Consider the following 18,706-nt stretch of genomic DNA (forward strand, 5'->3'; position numbering starts at 1 on the left):
CTAATCCTACATACCAGACTTTAAATTCCCACCCGCATTGTTTTTAAAAACACAGAAGGAAAGCATTAGTAGGTTATATGGTGTGCCTGTGGGGCTTTATTATCACTAGGTGTGAAGGAAATAAAAGGAAAAACTAAAACTGTTTATCTGGGCTATTTCACACATCATGCAGCAACCATTTCACCAAAAGTGCATGTAACAGGGATCTGAGACCAACCCTGACTTTCTTATTAGTGTGATAACACCAGTTTTTCAAACATATTTTAAACACCTATGTATTGCATGTGCGCTTTGATACCTTACATTTTTAATGTATTTTTATATATGTACACTTAAAGCATCGGAAGGTGCACATTAAAACAAAATGTGATGTCCTCAGCCCCTGTGATAGTGGCATATTCTGTTTAAAATGACAGTGCTGCCAATTCTTCGATTGTTTTCGTGGTCTGTACATTTGTGGTATCCTTTTCTTAATCCCTAACTATCACTGCTTGTCTTCTTAGCAGGGTGATCTTTTCTATGATAGTCTGCTGACAAAATGTCCGTTCATAAGCAACATTTAACCTCTTCTTGTTCACTCTGGTTTTTCAGAAATCATAGGTTGGTATTACATCAGAATTAACAAGATATGGTTTGCGTAAACTCCCTAAACCAGGATTGCAAATCACAATTTAATCCTAGTTGGGACATCTTGTGCACAATACAGTTTGCCAGCTTTATATGCAGCTGTGGTTTCTGTGAATGCAGAAGAACTCCTTAAATTTTAGTGCATTGGGGAGAACAAACCAGGTGAAAGGAGGTGTGAACACAGGAGTTGTTCTTGTCAATGCCAAGCATTTGTGTGGGCTTGCATATGAACTAGCCCAGATTGCTCTTCTAGCATTTTTTTAGATCATCTGATTAAAGGGCAAATACTGAATTTGCATTTATGTAAAAGAATGAATATGTACAAATGAAATTTTTTTTCCTAAGGGAAGTTGCATGACATTATGAACTATTCCAGTTATTTTCAACCTTTTTCATCTCATGGCACACTGACAAGGTGCTAAAATTATCAAGCACATAATCAGTTTTTTGACAATTGACATAGCATAGTGCTCTGCTGATGGGTGCTCATATCCCCCAGTAACCCTACTTACAAATGACCCACCCCCAAACTCCTGTGGCACACCTGTGGACCACTCACAGCACACCAGTGTGCCACGGCACACTGGTTGAAAATAGTGTGTGCATTGACTAGATATAGATATACTGTACACATGTTACAAAATACGTTGATGTACTTGGTTTGAATTTTATAATTTTATTTTGTGTTGTGCTTTATATAAACTGTCCGGTTTACTAAGTCAGAGTTTGGTGTAGCTCTATTAGACTGGTTTTCTGAATGTGTCATCTGAAAACGTTTGGGACCATTTAAAATGAATGGAAATGTTTCCTGACAGGTTCTGCAAAACAACGCAAAGTATCAAGTAGTACCAAAAAAGTTGACCATAGGAAAGCGCCTTGCACAATGCCTTCATCCGGCTTTGCCAGGTGGGGTGCACCGAAAGGCACTTGAGACGTATGAGATCATCTTCAAAATCATTGGGCCCAAGCGGCTGGCCAAAGATCTTTTCCTGTACAGGTAAAATTAACAATATTTACATTGTTCTCGGAGCATTAGGTAGCCTAACAGTGTTTTGTGCTTTTCCCCAATTTATTTTAGTATAGTTTTATAAGTCTTTCTAAATTCAGTAAAATATTCATATTTGAGCCATTAGCTCTAGAAGAGGACAGCTTAATATTTTAAAGCTGTCCAGAGATCCAGAAGACTGTAGCTAGACCATGATCACTATATAGAGGAAAAAGGATTTTAAAAGGCCATTTTGATCCTTGTTGTATAAGCAGTCAGAGACATTTGTCTTCTATCTGTGAGGACAAGTATCTTGCTTGTTCGTTCATTCTATGGAATATGTGCAAGGATTATTGGGTGTATACTAAAATGCTAAATTCTTTCATGCAATTGTGTTTACAGGCACCTGACTATATGAAGAGCAGTTATTGTGAGCCAACAGACTTCCCTGTGATTGTGGCTACACTTTTTGTAGCAACTAGCAACTAGTAACAGAAATGGCTTGCTAGCTCATTGTGTGTGCAACTTAATTTGCAGTGACATTTCTATAGGTCACTACATGTCTATGATTGCATAGAGAAAAGTGTAGCAATGTAAACCAGCCCTAATGATATTGTAGTAAGTGAAAAACAGAGGGACCTAATTCTCTTCTGTAGAAGGACAGGTGAAAAACAGAAAAGATATACCCCTGATATATGGAAAGCTTTTCTGTTTTGTTCAGAAGACCAAATTTAAGCTGTGTGCTTAAAATAGCTGCAGAAACAGCAGTTCTGCAAAGTAAGAGTAGAGAAGAAAACTGCTCTGACATTGGGCTCAATCCTACCCTGTGCTGGAACAGGCAAGTCAAGAGGCTTGCGCTGTAGCTAGTGCAGGATAGAGGCCCAAGGTGGCTCAACCAGAGGTAAGGGTTAACTTTTCCCCTTACCTCTGGGTAAAGCATGCTGGCCCCTATGGGTCTCCTCAGATCTGCGCCACCTCCTGAGGTGGCACAAGTCCGAGAAGGGCGGAGCAGCTTGAAGCCACTCCTATCTCCCTGAAAACGGGGGTTGGAATCTGGCATAACTGCCAGATCCCAGTCCCGCTCTCCACCTGCCTGACCCTGGGGCTGCCCACTGCCTGTCCTCCCCCGCCCAGGAACGTCTCTCTCCCGCCCACCCCAGAGCTTTGCATCGGCCCAAGCCAATGCAAGACTCGTGGAAGAAGCCAGCGCGGAGGCTTGTGTCAACCTCCGCACCTCAGCTTCTCCCCAACTTCCTCCCAAGGGAGCGCCGGCCCAGTTTCTTCCTTGTGGCACGTTTGAGACCCTCCTAGGCCGGCACAAGGGACTTGCATGGCCCATGGGTGCCTTTGGATTGCACCCATTGGCAGTTAGAGGTCAGATGTTCAACCTAGGATGTTCTTCTTAACACAGAAAGGATAACATAAGTGAAAATATTTGACCATTTTGTAGTTTTCTCAGCTTTTGTTGTACTTTAGAAATAAATATTCATGCTAGCATTCTGCTCTACGGCTGCAATCTGAAATATGCTTACTAGGGAGTAAACCCCATTGAACAAAATGAGACTTAACTTGCATATTTGTCTTATGTTACTGCTTTTACAGTTCTGGGCTATTTCCTCTTCTTGCCAATGCTGCTATGTCTGTCAAACCAGCATTACTCAGTCTGTATGAAGTATATTACCTTCCTTTGGGAAAAACGTTGAAACCAGGCCTGCAGGGATTGTTGACTGGGATCCTTCCTGGTCTAGAGGAGGGGTCAGAATATTATGAAAGGTAAGGCTACTATGATGAATAGCAGATATTATAGAAGTGCTATTACAAATAGTAATATTATGAAAGCTAAGTTTAATGTAATAGTACCTTTATAAGAATTTTGTATCCTGGCAAATGTTCTAGGCCAGTGATTCTTATACATTTATCGCCGGGACCCACCGGGACAGAATGAGAATCTGTTGGGACCCACCGGAAGTGATGTCATGACCGGAAGTAATATCATCAAGCAGGGAACTTTTTAACTATCCTAGGCTGCAATCCTACCCACACTTACCTAGGAGCAAATTTTCTTTACTATCATTGTTAAAAGAATATACATAGTAGTTTCTTAAAAGTACAGATCCAGCCTATTTATACACTGGTTTTTTATACACGGATTTGACTCAACATGAATGGCCACTGCTAATGAGAAGGAATGTGCTGAACCCTGGAGAAGGGGAAAAATGCACCCTTTAAAAATCGGTTTAATAAACGGAACAGTCCTTTAACAATAGCCTCTTTAATGAGAGAGAGAGAGGGCAGCAGGCTGACAATCCATCAATCCTTCTCTCTCCTGCGGACCTCTCCCTTAGCCCCAGCACATGAAAGAAAGGTGATCATTTTGCATTGGTGAAGGAGGGGCTGAGTGAAGTGCTGATGGATTGTCTTCTTAATGACTGTTATCTTGCATCAGGAAGGTCAGCAAAGCTGTTTTTAAATCACCAGAGCAAAGAAACTTTGTTTTTAAATTGATTTGCTATAGTGCGTTTTTTGTTATCCACGTGAGTGCTTGGAACAGAACCCACGCGAATAATTAGTCTCAACCTGTACAGTCTATAACATTTTCCCCAATGCAGTCACATATCATGGTAGCATCAAGTCCCCCTTGGGCCTTGTTTTTCCATTGGTAAAACTTAGACAAACGTAGCCAGGTAATTTGAGGTTGAGACTATCTTGTTTTCCCTGAATTTTGAATATTTCTGTTTTCCTCTTGCTGCTTGTATTGCAGAACCAACACTCTACTGGAGAAGGTAGCAGCTGCAGTGGATCAGTCAGCTTTTTATAGTGCACTGTGGGGCAGTCTTCTTACCAGCCCTGCAGTCCGTTTGCCTGGAATTACTTATGTTCTCTCCCATCTAAACAGAAAGCTTTCCATGGAAGACCAGCTCTATATAATAGGCAGTGACATTGAATTGATGGTAAGAGTCAGTAAAGCTTCATTCATGTTGTAGTCCAAACCCAGTTGTTTGTCCTCATAACATTTGAAACAGGGAAAAGAAATATGTTCTGCTAATTTTGCAGCAGCAACTTAATATCAGCAGATCTGTGTCTCAGATGTTTCTTCAGAAAACAAAATCTGTATTTTAAAGATCCGCATTTTAAAGTTGCTGACATAAATGTAAGAATACTTAAGGTACAAGTGTGCCCCTCTATCTACGGAGGGTTCCATTCTGGAACTCTCCACGGATACCTGAATCTGTGGCTACAAGGAGATGACTACCCCCACCCTCTGGAGGTGAAGGGAGCCCTGGAGGGGATGCTTGCCAGAGGCGCGTGGGGGGATTGTGAACACATGTGCAAAACCAAATGCTCAGATTGTACAGTTGTTCTCAATCATACTGTTCAAGCCTTTGTGCACAGTGGGTTGCATGTGTGCATGCCTTATTAAAACATGACATCTGCATTTGGATATTGGTGGGAAAAGTGTCGTCTGGTGGGTGGGAAAGGACGGTTTGGTCTCACTTCCCCCACCAAGCGTAGGGGAAAACATAAGTGGGAAAGAACTGAATCATTATTAAAAGAAATCAATGAAATCGTCATATTTGTGTAAAGCAAGAAAAAACAGCATATTATTACACCTGTTCTTTAAATGGCAATTTTTTTGCAGGTAGAAGCAGTCAGCACTTCAGTGCAAGATTCCAGTGTATTAGTTCAGAGGAGTACACTAGACCTGATCCTCTTCTGTTTCCCATTCCACATGAGCCAGGTAAAATACTAATGAAACATGGATTTATATTTAGTGAAACATCTTACTGCTATGTAAGATGCTTACATTCTCCCAATGTGTACAAGCTTCAACAAACTTTCTGTTTAAAATTTTTGTAATATTCTCAGATGTTTGGTACAACTGTAGAAACAACGTGAATGAACCAAACTGCAATCTATCATGAGAGCTGAGTATTAAAGAGAAACCCTTGTTTCTTGTTGATAATATTTATTGCACATCAACCAAGCTTTACTTTTAGTCTGTACCTCCCTAGACTCAATTGGATGTAGCAAAGTGGTGATCTCCTGATTCATAAGAACATAAGAACATAAGAACATAAGAACAGCCCCACTGGATCAGGCCATAGGCCCATCTAGTCCAGCTTCCTGTATCTCACAGCGGCCCACCAAATGCCCCAGGGAGCACACCAGATAACAAGAGACCTCGTCCTGGTGCTCTCCCCTACATCTGGCATTCTGACTTAACCCATTCCTAAAATCAGGAGGTTGCGCATACACATCATGGCTTGTACCCCATAATGGATTTTTCCTCCAGAAACTCGTCCAATCCCCTTTTAAAGGCGTCTAGGCTAGACGCCAGCACCACATCCTGTGGCAAGGAGTTCCACAGACCGACCACGCGCTGAGTAAAGAAATATTTTCTTTTGTCTGTCCTAACCCGCCCAACACTCAATTTTAGTGGATGTCCCCTGGTTCTGGTATTATGTGAGAGTGTAAAGAGCATCTCCCTATCTACTCTGTCCATCCCCTGCATAATTTTGTATGTCTCAATCATGTCCCCCCTCAAGCGTCTCTTTTCTAGGCTGAAGAGGCCCAAACGCCGTAGCCTTTCCTCATAAGGAAGGTGCCCCAGCCCCGTAATCAGCTTAGTCGCTCTCTTTTGCACCTTTTCCATTTCCACTATGTCTTTTTTGAGATGCGGCGACCAGAACTGGACACAATACTCCAGGTGTGGCCTTACCATCGATTTGTACAACGGCATTATAATATTAGCCGTTTTGTTCTCAATACCCTTCCTAATGATCCCAAGCATAGAATTGGCCTTCTTCACTGCCGCCGCACATTGGGTCGATACTTTCATCGACCTGTCCACCACCACCCCAAGATCTCTCTCCTGATCTGTCACAGACAGCTCAGAACCCATCAGCCTATATCTAAAGTTTTGATTTTTTGCCCCAATGTGCATGACTTTACACTTACTGACATTGAAGCGCATCTGCCATTTTGCTGCCCATTCTGCCAGTCTGGAGAGATCCTTCTGGAGCTCCTCACAATCACTTCTGGTCTTCACCACTCGGAAAAGTTTGGTGTCGTCTGCAAACTTAGCCACTTCACTGCTCAGCCCTGTCTCCAGGTCATTTATGAAGAGGTTGAAAAGCACCGGTCCCAGGACAGATCCTTGGGGCACACCGCTTTTCACCTCTCTCCATTGTGAAAATTGCCCATTGACACCCACTCTCTGCTTCCTGGCCTCCAACCAGTTCTCAATCCACGAGAGGACCTGTCCTCTAATTCCCTGACTGTGGAGTTTTTTCAGTAGCCTTTGGTGAGGGACCGTGTCAAACGCCTTCTGAAAGTCCAGATATATAATGTCCACGGGTTCTCCCGCATCCACATGCCTGTTGACCTTTTCAAAGAATTCTATAAGGTTTGTGAGGCAAGACTTACCCTTACAGAAGCCATGCTGACTCTCCCTCAGCAAGGCCTGTTCGTCTATGTGTTTTGAGATCCTATCTTTGATGAGGCATTCCACCATCTTACCCGGTATGGATGTTAGGCTGACCGGCCTATAGTTTCCCGGGTCCCCCCTCTTTCCCTTTTTAAAAATAGGCGTGACATTTGCTATCCTCCAATCTTCTGGTACCGTGGCCGTTTTGAGGGACAAGTTGCATACCTTAGTCAAGAGATCTGCAACTTCATTCTTCAATTCCTTAATAACCCTTGGGTGTATGCCATCAGGGCCCGGTGACTTATTGATCTTTAATTTATCAATGAGGTCTGAAACATCTTCTCTTTTAACCTCTATCTGACTTAACTCCTCGGTTAGGAGGGGCCATTCGGGCAGCGGTATCTGCCCGAGGTTTTCTGCCGTGAAGACAGATGCAAAGAACTCATTTAATTTCTCTGCCATCTCTAAGTCTCCTTTTATCTCCCCTTTCCCTCCCTCACCATCCAGAGGGCCAACCGCTTCTCTGGCGGGTTTCCTGCTTCTAACATATTTGAAGAAGCTTTTATTATTCCCCTTAATGTTGCTGGCCATGCGTTCCTCATAGTCTCGCTTGGCCTCCCCTATCACCTTCTTACATTTCTTTTGCCACAGTTTATGTTCCTTTTTATTCTCTTCATCAGGGCAAGACTTCCATTTACGGAAGGAAGCTTCCTTGCCTTTCACAGCCTCTCTAACTTGGCTGGTTAGCCATGCGGGCACTCTCCTGGATTTAGTGGAACCCTTCTTTCTTTGCGGTATACACCTCTGCTGGGCCTCTATTACTGTTGTTTTAAGCAGCCTCCATGCACTCTGGAGAGACTGGACTCTTTTTACCCTCCCTTTCAACCTCCTTCTAACCAGCCTCCTCATTTGAGGGAAGTCCGCCCGTCGGAAGTCAAGGGTTTTTGTTAGAGATTTGCCTGGTATTCTTCCCCCAACGTGCACGTCAAAACGTATCGCAGCATGATCACTGTTCCCCAATGGCTCAGTAACGTTTACATCTCTAACCAGGTCCTGCGTACCGCACAAAATTAAATCCAGAGTCACCTGTCCTCTGGTGGGCTCCTTGACTAGCTGATCTAAGCCACAGTCATTTAGCACGTCAAGAAATCCGGTTTCCTTATCGTGACCAGAACACAAATTGACCCAGTCAATATGAGGATAATTGAAGTCCCCCATGATTACAACCCTGTCCTTCCTTGTCACCTCCCTGATCTGTTTCCTCATTTCAAGGTCCCCATCAGATTTCTGGTCTGGAGGACGATAGCACGCCCCCAGTATTACATCGCTGCACAAGCCTGGTAATTTAACCCACAGAGATTCTACGGTGGAGTCGGACCCACCTTCAATCTCTACTTTGCTGGATTCTATCCCTTCCTTAACATAAAGGGCCACCCCACCTCCAACACGCCCCTGCCTGTCCCTCCTGTAGAGTTTATAGCCCGGGATTGCGGTATCCCACTGATTCTCCGCATTCCACCAGGTTTCCGTTATGCCCACTATGTCAATATTTTCCCTTGTCACCAGACATTCCAGTTCTCCCACCTTTGCTCGTAGACTTCGGGCATTCGCATAAAAGCATTTATACACGGAATGCCCCAGGATGGGCTGCTTATTCGCTCCTTTGTCCCCGCATCCTCTCATTGTGCCAAACCGTCTATCACATCCCATCACCCTACCTTTCCCAATTTCTTCTCCTACCCTGCCTTTGTCTTGTTGTTCTCTAACCTCCCCATCCTCATCCCATAGGGATGAGGAGTCCCGAACCGGATGCCCCTCGGCTCCTGTCGGCCTTCCCCCAGGGATCAGTTTAAAAGCTGCTCTGCCACCTTTTTAATGTTATGCGCCAGCAGTCTGGTTCCATTCTGGTTCAAATGGAGCCCGTCCCTCTTGTACAGGCCCTGCTTTTCCCAAAAAGTTCCCCAGTGCCTAACAAATCTAAACCCCTCCTCCCTACACCACCGTCTCATCCACGCATTGAGACCCCTGATCTCCGCCTGCCTAGCTGGCCCTGCGCGTGGAACAGGTAGCACTTCAGAGAACGCTACCTTTGAGGTCCTGGCTTTCAGCTTCCTGCCTAAAAGCCTAAATTTGGCCTCCAGGACCTCCCAGCTACACTTGCCCACGTCGTTGGTGCCGACATGCACCACAGCCGCTACCTCTCCCCCAGCACTGTCTACTAGCCTGTCTAGACGAGAAGTGATGTCCGCAACCTTCGCACCAGGCAGGCAAGTCACCATGCGGTCCTCACATCCGTCGCAAACCCCCCTCTCTATGTTTCTAATAATCGAATCCCCCACTACAAGAAGCCCCCGACCCCCCTCCCGCCGAGGAGTATCCCGAGTGCGCTCGGATACGGGCCCATCCCCTGGAGAAGGGATCCCCCCTAGGGGATTGTTTCCCTCCTCTCCAGGATGACGTCCTCCAGTCCCGAGACTTCCCACCCGGGCAGCCGAGGAGCTGCACGCCTGAGGTTGGGACGAAGCCTGATCGTCCCCGGAAGTCTCCCCACGGTCCTCCTCTGGCTGCCTGCGCTTCTCCAGGTCGGCCACCAAGGCTTCAAGGGAGCGGACGTGTTCCCTGAGAGCCTGGAGCTCCTTGCACCGAGGACACACCCATGACTTATGCCCCAGAGGCATATAATCATACATGTGGCACTCAATGCAGAACACTGGATAGCCCCCACCCTGCTGCTGGCTGTCTGACTGCATAGCTTTTTTGTTGTTGTTGTTGTTGTTTTATTTATGGGTCCTTTTAAAAACCGTACACTGGATAGCAGCCCGCTTCTCAAGGGAAGAGGAAGGGCAGCGTATGGGGCCCTGGCCTCCTCGCCCTGCTGCTGAACTCGCCCAGATGCTAAACTCTTGTGCCTTACCTGGCACTTAGTTCCCAGAGGCACTTGGTGTCCCAGAGGCCACACGCGTCTGCAGAGGCCTTTAGAAAGGGTTCACAATTTTTGTCAGGCACCAGGTCTCCATCTGCAACTGAATTAAAATCTTTTTTTCCCTGTACATCCAAAGTCTTGCTTTGTTGTTTAAAGGTAACATTTCTATTTTTAGGCAACACGTCCAGATATGATCAGAATTCTGTCTGCATCTCTTCATGTAGTTCTGCGCAGAGACATGTCACTGAATCGAAGGCTTTATGCCTGGCTTCTAGGTAAGTGCTGGGTTTCTTTTTGTTTGTATAAATTGCATATGCAATTGTTTATGTTTATGTAAATTACATAGCAGATTATAAGTCTCAAATAAGAATTATAGATTTGAGATTTATAATCTGCTATATAATTGACAGGAGTTCTTAAAGCAGAGAACAATTTTTTTAATTTAAAAATACAGTTTCAAACAGTAACAAAGAGACAGCAGCTGAATCAGCAGCTTTTCTGTACCAGCATGGAACATGAAGCACAGCCTAAATAAACTCCGATCACTTTAGGCCTCCAAAGTCCAGCCCACGGGCCAGATTCAGTGCACCTACAAAATAAACTTGGGCATGGTGGTGGCAAAGCCTTACTGTTCCAAGCTACAGCCTACTGTCTTCACTCTGATCATTGCAGAGGATCACATTGGGCAGCAGCTTCCTCCGAAATCAAGGCCCAGAGCCTTCTGGGGCAATGCACAGTGGAAGTGACTGCCTGGAGCAACCCTCTGCAAAGTTTGGAAGGAAGATTGGAGGCTGTGGCTTGGAATGCTAAGACTTTGCCACCAACACGCCCAGGATCATTTTGCAGGTACACCGCAGGCCATACTTTGGAGGTCTCTGCTTTAGATTCTAGTTGCACAATCCTTTACATGTTTACTGGGAAGTAATACCTTTTGTACTTGATGGGGACACTTCTAGTAAACATGTATAGTAGCGACTCCCAAATTCTCCAGGAGTTTGGGAACCACTCTAAGTCTTTGCATGTGCAGGGGGATGGCAGCGATGCGATTGCAGCCACCAAAGACAGAAGAGGGGATGTACTTACCACAGCCAGTGCCAGCCTCCAGGGACCCCTCTGCAGGGCTCCCCACACCTCAGAAAAGCTCAAAATAGTGATTGTAACCCACTTCTGGTTTTGCTATTGCAAACCAGAAGTGGGACGCAATCACTACTTTCAGTTTTTCTGAGGTGTCGGGAGCCCTGCAGAGCGGGGTCTGAGGGAGGTCAGCACTGGCTTTGGAAAGTTATTTTTTTTAAAAACCCTTCTGTTCCAAATAGTGGCACAATCATGGTGATTGCATCATCATCCTTAAGGGGACAGAGACGGGGCTTCCTTGGCTTGGGTGTTGTGACACCCCAGTTTGGGACCCCCTGATGTACAGGATTACATATTTATTCAGAAATAGGTTCCACTTACTAGGGCTCTTTGGACTACAATCCAATACGACACTTGTTGTATTCAGTGGGGCTTACTCTCAGGTACATGTGTATTGGATTGTAGCACAAGTAAGTGGAACTTTTTTCTGAGTAAATATTGTATGTTTAGGATTGTACTGTAAGAGTTTTGAGTTGGGGAATTGCTGCTCTACCTTTGAAATTGGTCGATGGACTTTTGCAGGGATGAAATGCTGCCCTTTCCAGATGGTATTCAGCTCTGTTTCTCCTCCTCGACCTCAGTCAGTGGTGATGATAATAGGAATGGTGGGAGTGATTTCATATTGGAACTACTGGTTTTCTGGTTTGGAGTTGTATTCTCCCTGAAGGAGAGGTTAGACTGAGGATGGTGCTGGATTTTAGCATCCCTCCTGAATTCCTAACGTGTGGTCACAGCCAAAGCACTCCTTACCAACTTTGGCTGGCTCACCTGCTGCAGCCAAGCAAAGTACAACCTGGCCATTCTGATAACAAGCCCTAATGCTCATCAGGGTGGAAAACTGTAATGCACTCCCTGTGGGCTACTTTTGAAGACTATCTGGAAAATTCAGCTTAAAATGTAGCCGGCCTGTCTAATTACAGGAGTAGGCTGAAGGAGAGTATTCCAGCAGTGCAAATCAGTTGTCCTAACTCCCAGTATCCTCCAGAGCACAATTTAGAATACTTTTTTTAACCTTTAAAATCTAAAGCCTTGGCCCAGGTTGGATAACAGAAACGCCTCTTCATACACTAACACTGTCAGAACTTTGCTCTGAATTTGCTCCCTTGTCTGCATTTAGAAGTGTGGATGTAAGAAATGGGACCTTCTCAGCAATCGCATCCTCCCTCTGGAATTCCCTTCCTAGCTCTGCGATCACTTTCCAGAAAGTAGTGAAGGCCATTTTACTTCAGGAGACATTTTGGAAGTTGAGAGAGATTGCTATTTTATGGATTGACTAGGTGTTACTTTTTTTGGTTTTTGTTTTTAATAGAGGTATTTTAATTGTTAATTGCATATTTATATTAATATTTGCATATGTGTTTTTCTTGTTAATTTAAATGTGTGTAGGTCATACTGGGGGCCTTTGCAAGGTCATATAATGGAATATACATGCAGTTAATAAATTTGCCAAACATAGTATCCAAGTTTAGCAATTTAGGGAGCCAGTGAGATGTAGGTGGGTATTAGGCTAGAACTGGGGAGATTCAAATAGAACCTCAACCATGAAAGTCACTAGTTTGTCATCCTGACATAATTCACAGAGTGACAGGATAAATGAGGGAGGGGGACCATTTGTACCTCTCTGAGCACCTTGTAGGATGGGCCATTTATATGTAATAAACAAATAGAATTCGATGGTGTGCACATTAAGAGAATAATGTCCACATATTAGATTGCAAAATGTTCCTTTGATTTGAAATATCAAACTCAAGTTGGTTTTTTTATTGTAATGTAGAAACCAGGTTGAGTCGTCAGCAACAGTGAGGTTTCCATTCCATTTAGGTACACTGGTTGTAAACTGGGAACTAGTGTAGCCTGATTGCCAAGAGGCTTAACTGTGCACCTAAATGGTTCAAATCTGAGTCCTTGATTTAAACTTCACCTCAACCATAAACTCACTTGGTGGTCTTAGGCAACTTATTTTCTGTCTCAGTTTTCCATTGAAATAATAATTCTGACCTAATTTACATCTAATGTGTATATATGGCATCTTTGATCATTGAAAGTAATACAGTGATGATGTTATAGTACATTTGTGGTCTAAAATCTTCTAAAATTTAACTATTGCTTTTCTGGCAAAAGATTAAGTCTACCATTCATTGACCAGAATATTAGGATTCTTGTATCCGTGCAAGCTTGATGTTTTGCCTTGAACACAACTAGTTGCCATTTATTAAATTTAATTTAAAATGGTCTTTCCTCTTGCCAACAATATTTGGACGGCAAAATGGTAAGTTGTTGGAACTAAGCTGTTCTCACTGTTTGTTGTTCTTCACACCTAAGCAATGTATAATTTGTCATTTAATTTTCTTTGCTTCAAGGTTTTGATAACAATGGTGCCATTATAGGGCCTAGAAGCACAAGACCCAGTAATCCTGAAGAACATGCTACATACTACTTCAATACATTCTCTAAGGAAATGTTAGTTCAGGTAGTCTTGCTTTTAATATGTTTTCTTTGGGGGTGATAGTTGTATATATGGTGTTAGATCCTGTTTACAAAACAAAGACCACCTATTTCTATTTCTCAGGGTTGAGCCAACATGCAAGGCTGTTCCAGTGTGTTGCAGTGTGGACTAGGGCCTGAAGCAAATGACAGGTGCCATTCAGGCTGCTTTTTCACAACCTGTGGCACAGGAGTGCACAAGTTTCAGCTCCTAAACTGAACACAGCCCACCAGTTATGTATTGTGATCTGCCAAGTGCTTGATAATTATCTCCCGCTACAGTTCCAGTTTTGCAGTTGTAGTTTGAAGCAAATAAAAATAGGTTTGTTGAGTCTTTGGGGGACTGCCATACATGACTACTGGGCTACATTTGGCTTGGGAGATCACAAGTTGTGGATGCCATTCTGAAAGAATTGCCTGCTCATGTCCTCTGATTTGCAGACTGTGAGCCAAAACTGCAATTGTGTATGCCACTACTTGACTCACCTTCATATAGCTCTTTATTATGTTCTGCATAATATTGTTGTTCCCATAATAAAGTTTGCAAATATCAATTTCTGGCAGTTTTCAAATACAAATTTATTTTGGTCAACAAAATAGCACACTTGTTTTGTAAACAATTTGGTAGATTGTATAAGAAAGCAGAGTGCTCTGTTGTTAGAGGTGAGTAAGATAGGAATACAGCCTAAGTCTTACTGATCACATTGGACTGAGTAAAATAATTTACACTGTTTTCAAACACCTCTATCTATTGTATGTTGCTTGCAAACTTGTACTTAAAGACAGTGGAACTGAATTAGAATATTTTCATGAAAGGAACAATCACTGATAATAATTTGCAGTCCATGGAAAAGGCCTTTAAAAGTGGCCTGTCTTTCCCCCCACCTTCTTGTACTGTGCAGACTTTTGCCTGTGTACTCAAAAGTAAACCCCAATGAATTCAACCCAATCCTATGGTTTCCAGAGCCCAGAGGAACAGTGGCACCAAAATGGCAACTGCTGTATCCCGCGGACGCCTGGATGTATTCTTGGGGGAAGGGGACTCTTGGCTGTTTTGCTGGTGCAGACAAGAGAACCTCTGTATCAGGCTTTGCAGTCTGACATGGAGGATAGGATCTGGCAGAACAAGGCTCCACCAATCCCACCGTCCTCCTGAGATAGTTCCTCTGCCCCCAAATCCCACACTGCCACCCAGAGCTCTTACCTTCCTCTGGGTGGTGTACTGGGCCCAGTGCTGGTGCTCCTTCCTCTGAAGATGCCGTTAACTAGCTTTATGGCACATTTATGATGCTCAGCATCAATGCTCAAGTACAATACGATTGGGCTCTTAGTTTCCAAGTGTGTGTAGGATTGCAGACTTAGGGCCCTATCCTATCCAGTTTTCCAGTGCTGGTGCTGCTGTGCCAATGGGGTATGCACTGCTTCCTTTGTTGGAGATGCAGTCACAGAGGCCTCCTCAAGGTATGGGAGCATTTGTTCGGGGTGGCATTGCAGCAGCACCGGTGCTGGAAAGTTGGATAGGATTGGGCCCTTCGTGTTTTCCCCCCTTTTGCGTGGTTGGGATTTTGGCTCTGACATGCAGTGATATGATTCTCAAACTGAACATAACTTTTCAGTAGAATTGAGCTGGTTGGTTTTGTGAATATTGAGGAAAATGGCTAGGTGAAGAGTGTTCAAAATACTTTGTTGGAATTATGGCACTGAGACACATATGTGGTTCCCCCCCCCCATGCAACCACCTTTCTAGTCCCATAATCATGGCCTCTTCCACTAGTCTGCAAATGCAGTAGTCAGTAGACCCTTTAAAATCGGAGTAGGTGTCAGTACTTGGTGGGTGGGGGGTGGGGAGGTCTGTTCAGAATACTAGCTCCTCGTCATGCCAAAATCAGTTTGCTAGAGAACAGGCTGCACTATCCTATAAACAGACCTTGGCTACCTATCAGCAGTACATCCTCTAGAGATAGGAATAGAGTATTACTGCTAAGGCTCTGTGTATAGAATGAGTTTAGCACTCCTCCTCACTCTGTCCATAAGAATGGGCTCTTCTGCTGTAAATGGCTCATCACTGGCCCTGTTTCATGGTAGCCAGTGTTCTTTCTTTTTGATTCTCAAGTTTCATCTTTTACAGGCAATGGTGGGAATCTTGCAAGTCAATGGCCAAGGAGAAGAGAGCACTTTGATGCAGGACCTAAAACCTTTTCGAATTCTTATCAGTTTACTGGACAAACCTGAGCTAGGTAGCTATTATTCTTCCTTTTGTGTATTTGCATGTGTGGTTTAGTGTTTCATAAGGAATAATTCCAGATAATGAGTAATGACAAACCCATGCATTCTGAGGAACATACTTGATTTAAAAACGACATGGCTTGTAACAGCCCAATCCTGAGCTGCCTGGTGCGTGGGGCTGTGGCGGCACCGAAAATGGCTGCTGCCACTTCCTGCATGCTCCAGGCAGCGGCTGCTTGGGAGAAGGGGACTTTTGTTCCCTTCCCTCGGTAAATGGAGTAGCCTTGCAGTGAGGCTACTTGATTCACCACCAACCAAAAGGTTGGCGGTGAATCGAGTGCCTCCGTGTCGGGTGGTGAGCCCAACATGGAGGCTTTAGATTCAGTGGACCCACTTACCCCTCCAGTGCTCAGTGGTCTGTGCAACCGCCAAGCGGTGGGAGCTCGGACACCTGCCCCCTGCTAGCCCAGTGCCAGCTGGAAGTGGACTATCACTGGTGCTCGCCCAGCTCTAGGGACTGGAAACATGTCTTATGGCACATTTGCAACAGTGCCGGCACACCAAGCTCAGGATTGGGCTCTAAATCAGTTGTAGTCTTAAATGCTCATCTTTTCATTCTAATTTTTCATCTGACCATCAGCATTATTTTGATGCTTGCACTCTAATAGCAGAAATAGCATTCTGTCACCAGGAAATGGGGTAGAACCTTGTAGCTAGACCTCTCTTTCCCCATCCTAAAAGTAACCCATTGTTATGGAATTTGGTGATGCAATGTTGCAGTAGCACTGGAAGGCAGAGAGGGAGAATGCTCCTCAGCTAGTATCAAGGAGCAAGCCGTGAGGTAATGGTAAGCACTGCACCTTAGCTTGATAGAATATCATGACTTTCTAGCATTGCAAGGGGGGAGTACTGTGATGTTGCAGCCAAATATGTTAGTGCTCGTATATTTGGGATCAGGTTCAGTCAGAATAGTAGAACACAAATAAGAGAAGAAATACTAACAATGCTTTGAACAAGTGTTTTGAAAGAAACAACTTTATAAGCGGAACAAAGAAGTTGCCTTGTTCTGAGTCAGACTCTTGGTCCACACAGCTCAGTATTGTCTTCACAAAGTGGCAGCAACTCTCCAAGGTTTCAGGTGGATTTTTTCCAGACCAGTCTGGGTATACCTAGAATTGAACCTGGGACCTGTATGTAAAATATATGCTGTACTGCTGTATGCTGTGAAGTATATGCTGTGCCATTATATTTCCAAATATAGTGAAAGCGACCACTATGACCAAATGGACTTCATCCCTTCACTTGTGGTACAAAGTAAGACTGCAGTCTTAGGCTTGCTCTGATACTCATCAGATTAAGAGCAGTGCCTAAATCTTTAATGACAGTGTCCTTACATTAAGACTTAATGAAATCCACATAGTTATAGGAATTGCATTAGTGCTGTTAGAAGCAGCAGCGATCTTGTTCCTCCTGAAGTTGGAGTTTTTAGGCCTCCTCTACATATTTTGGATAACAGTGTACACTACACCCCATGGGCAAAAAAAAGTAAACACCTTTGGATTTAGTAAAGAAATCCAGTGAGAACACTATGCAATTATCTCTGCAGGCTTTTCTAGATGGCCACCTTTCTGGATAAGTGCACATAAGTTATTCATAATGTATTATGAGGCATCTAGACATCTTTCATCCAGGTAGTGCATCTCCTATAGATGTATTTTTCTGACATTATGATTGCAGTATCTGCCCAGCTAGTATATTGTTGTAATTGCAACTGCAACATAAAATGGGGTTTTGCAATTGAAACAAGGATTTGCAAGCAAGTTCCCTTGATATTCACTGAGGTCTAATGTAGCAGTCATGGTGGCTGTAACTGTTTTAAAGTTTAATTTCTGAAAACTTCAGCAGATGCTGGACATTGTGCTGCTCCACTGTGGGTGTGCTCAGTTCTCAATTAAGGGCCAAACTGGGAAATAGCAGCTGGGGGGGGAGGGCGTTGGAATTTTCAGTACTGACAACTGTACTGCCACCTCATTCCACCCACCCACACATACACACACACCTACATCCCCCTGTGGCTGCTTTTGGTTAAATTATATGTATTGGCAATTATGATGATGATAACGCATCGTTATAAATATTTAAGCAATATTTATATATTGCTTTTCACCAAGAAAGTTCACAAAGCAGTTTACATAGCAAAATAAATAGTACCCTGAGCCTAAAAAGATGCAGAAGTAACATTAGCAAACAGCCACTAGAAAAGGTGCTATGCTGAGGTGAAGACGAACAGTTTCTCCTGGCTAAAATAAAGGAGCATCATTTTAAAAAGTGTTTCTTTGCTTTGTTAACAGGTGTTGGATCCAGCAATCTGCTGAAAAGCAGCATTTAGTCTGACCCAACAAAGACAGGAAACTTAAGCAAAACTTCCCTCTTACCAAAATATCCCCTTACCCTGAGGAGACCTCCAGCCTGTTCCAGCTGTCAGTGCAGATTAGGATAGGGCTGCCTGTGTGATTTTTTTAAAAAAGCAAATGAATATGTTTTGTGCAATTGATTTAACTGTAATTATACAGTTGGTCTAAGAAATAGGTATATTAGCTTGGAACCTGTTCAGATACCAGTCAGTGAAGAATTCTTGAAAATCAAGATAATGATATCCCTTTCTCTTATTCTTTTTAGGACCAGTAATATTGGAGGATGTACTGATTGAAGTATTTAGGATGTTGTATACACAGTGCAAGGCCGAACTTGATCTCCAGGTGGAATCTTCTTTCAGCAAGGAACATGCGCAGCTAAGCAGGTGATTAAAAGTAGAAAAATTGCTATAAAAGGAGGCATCTGATGCCTCCCTCTTGCTTTAGGGAGGCATCAGATGCCATAGAAATGACAGCAAAAAGCT

At 43.8% G+C, this 18,706-nt stretch overlaps 1 protein-coding gene across 5 annotated transcripts in view; it reads left to right on the forward strand.

Annotated features, from left to right (window-relative positions):
• Positions 1–18,706, forward strand: part of DOP1A (DOP1 leucine zipper like protein A) — a 73,391-nt gene that overhangs the window by 14,530 nt on the left and 40,155 nt on the right. For 3 of the 5 annotated variants that reach the window (XM_066612473.1, XM_066612472.1, XM_066612476.1), the window contains 8 exons: positions 1,443–1,624; positions 3,215–3,385; positions 4,374–4,563; positions 5,253–5,351; positions 10,139–10,238; positions 13,458–13,567; positions 15,695–15,818; positions 18,487–18,607. In XM_066612473.1, coding sequence (XP_066468570.1) covers positions 1,443–1,624; positions 3,215–3,385; positions 4,374–4,563; positions 5,253–5,351; positions 10,139–10,238; positions 13,458–13,567; positions 15,695–15,818; positions 18,487–18,607 — 1,097 coding nt within the window. The remainder of the gene's footprint in view (positions 1–1,442; positions 1,625–3,214; positions 3,386–4,373; positions 4,564–5,252; positions 5,352–10,138; positions 10,239–13,457; positions 13,568–15,694; positions 15,819–18,486; positions 18,608–18,706) is intronic. The other 2 variants (XM_066612474.1, XM_066612477.1) reach the window with 1 other exon arrangement.

The sequence above is a fragment of the Tiliqua scincoides genome, chromosome 1 (assembly GCF_035046505.1).
Source record: "Tiliqua scincoides isolate rTilSci1 chromosome 1, rTilSci1.hap2, whole genome shotgun sequence".
Taxonomy (NCBI): Eukaryota; Metazoa; Chordata; class Lepidosauria; order Squamata; family Scincidae; genus Tiliqua; species Tiliqua scincoides.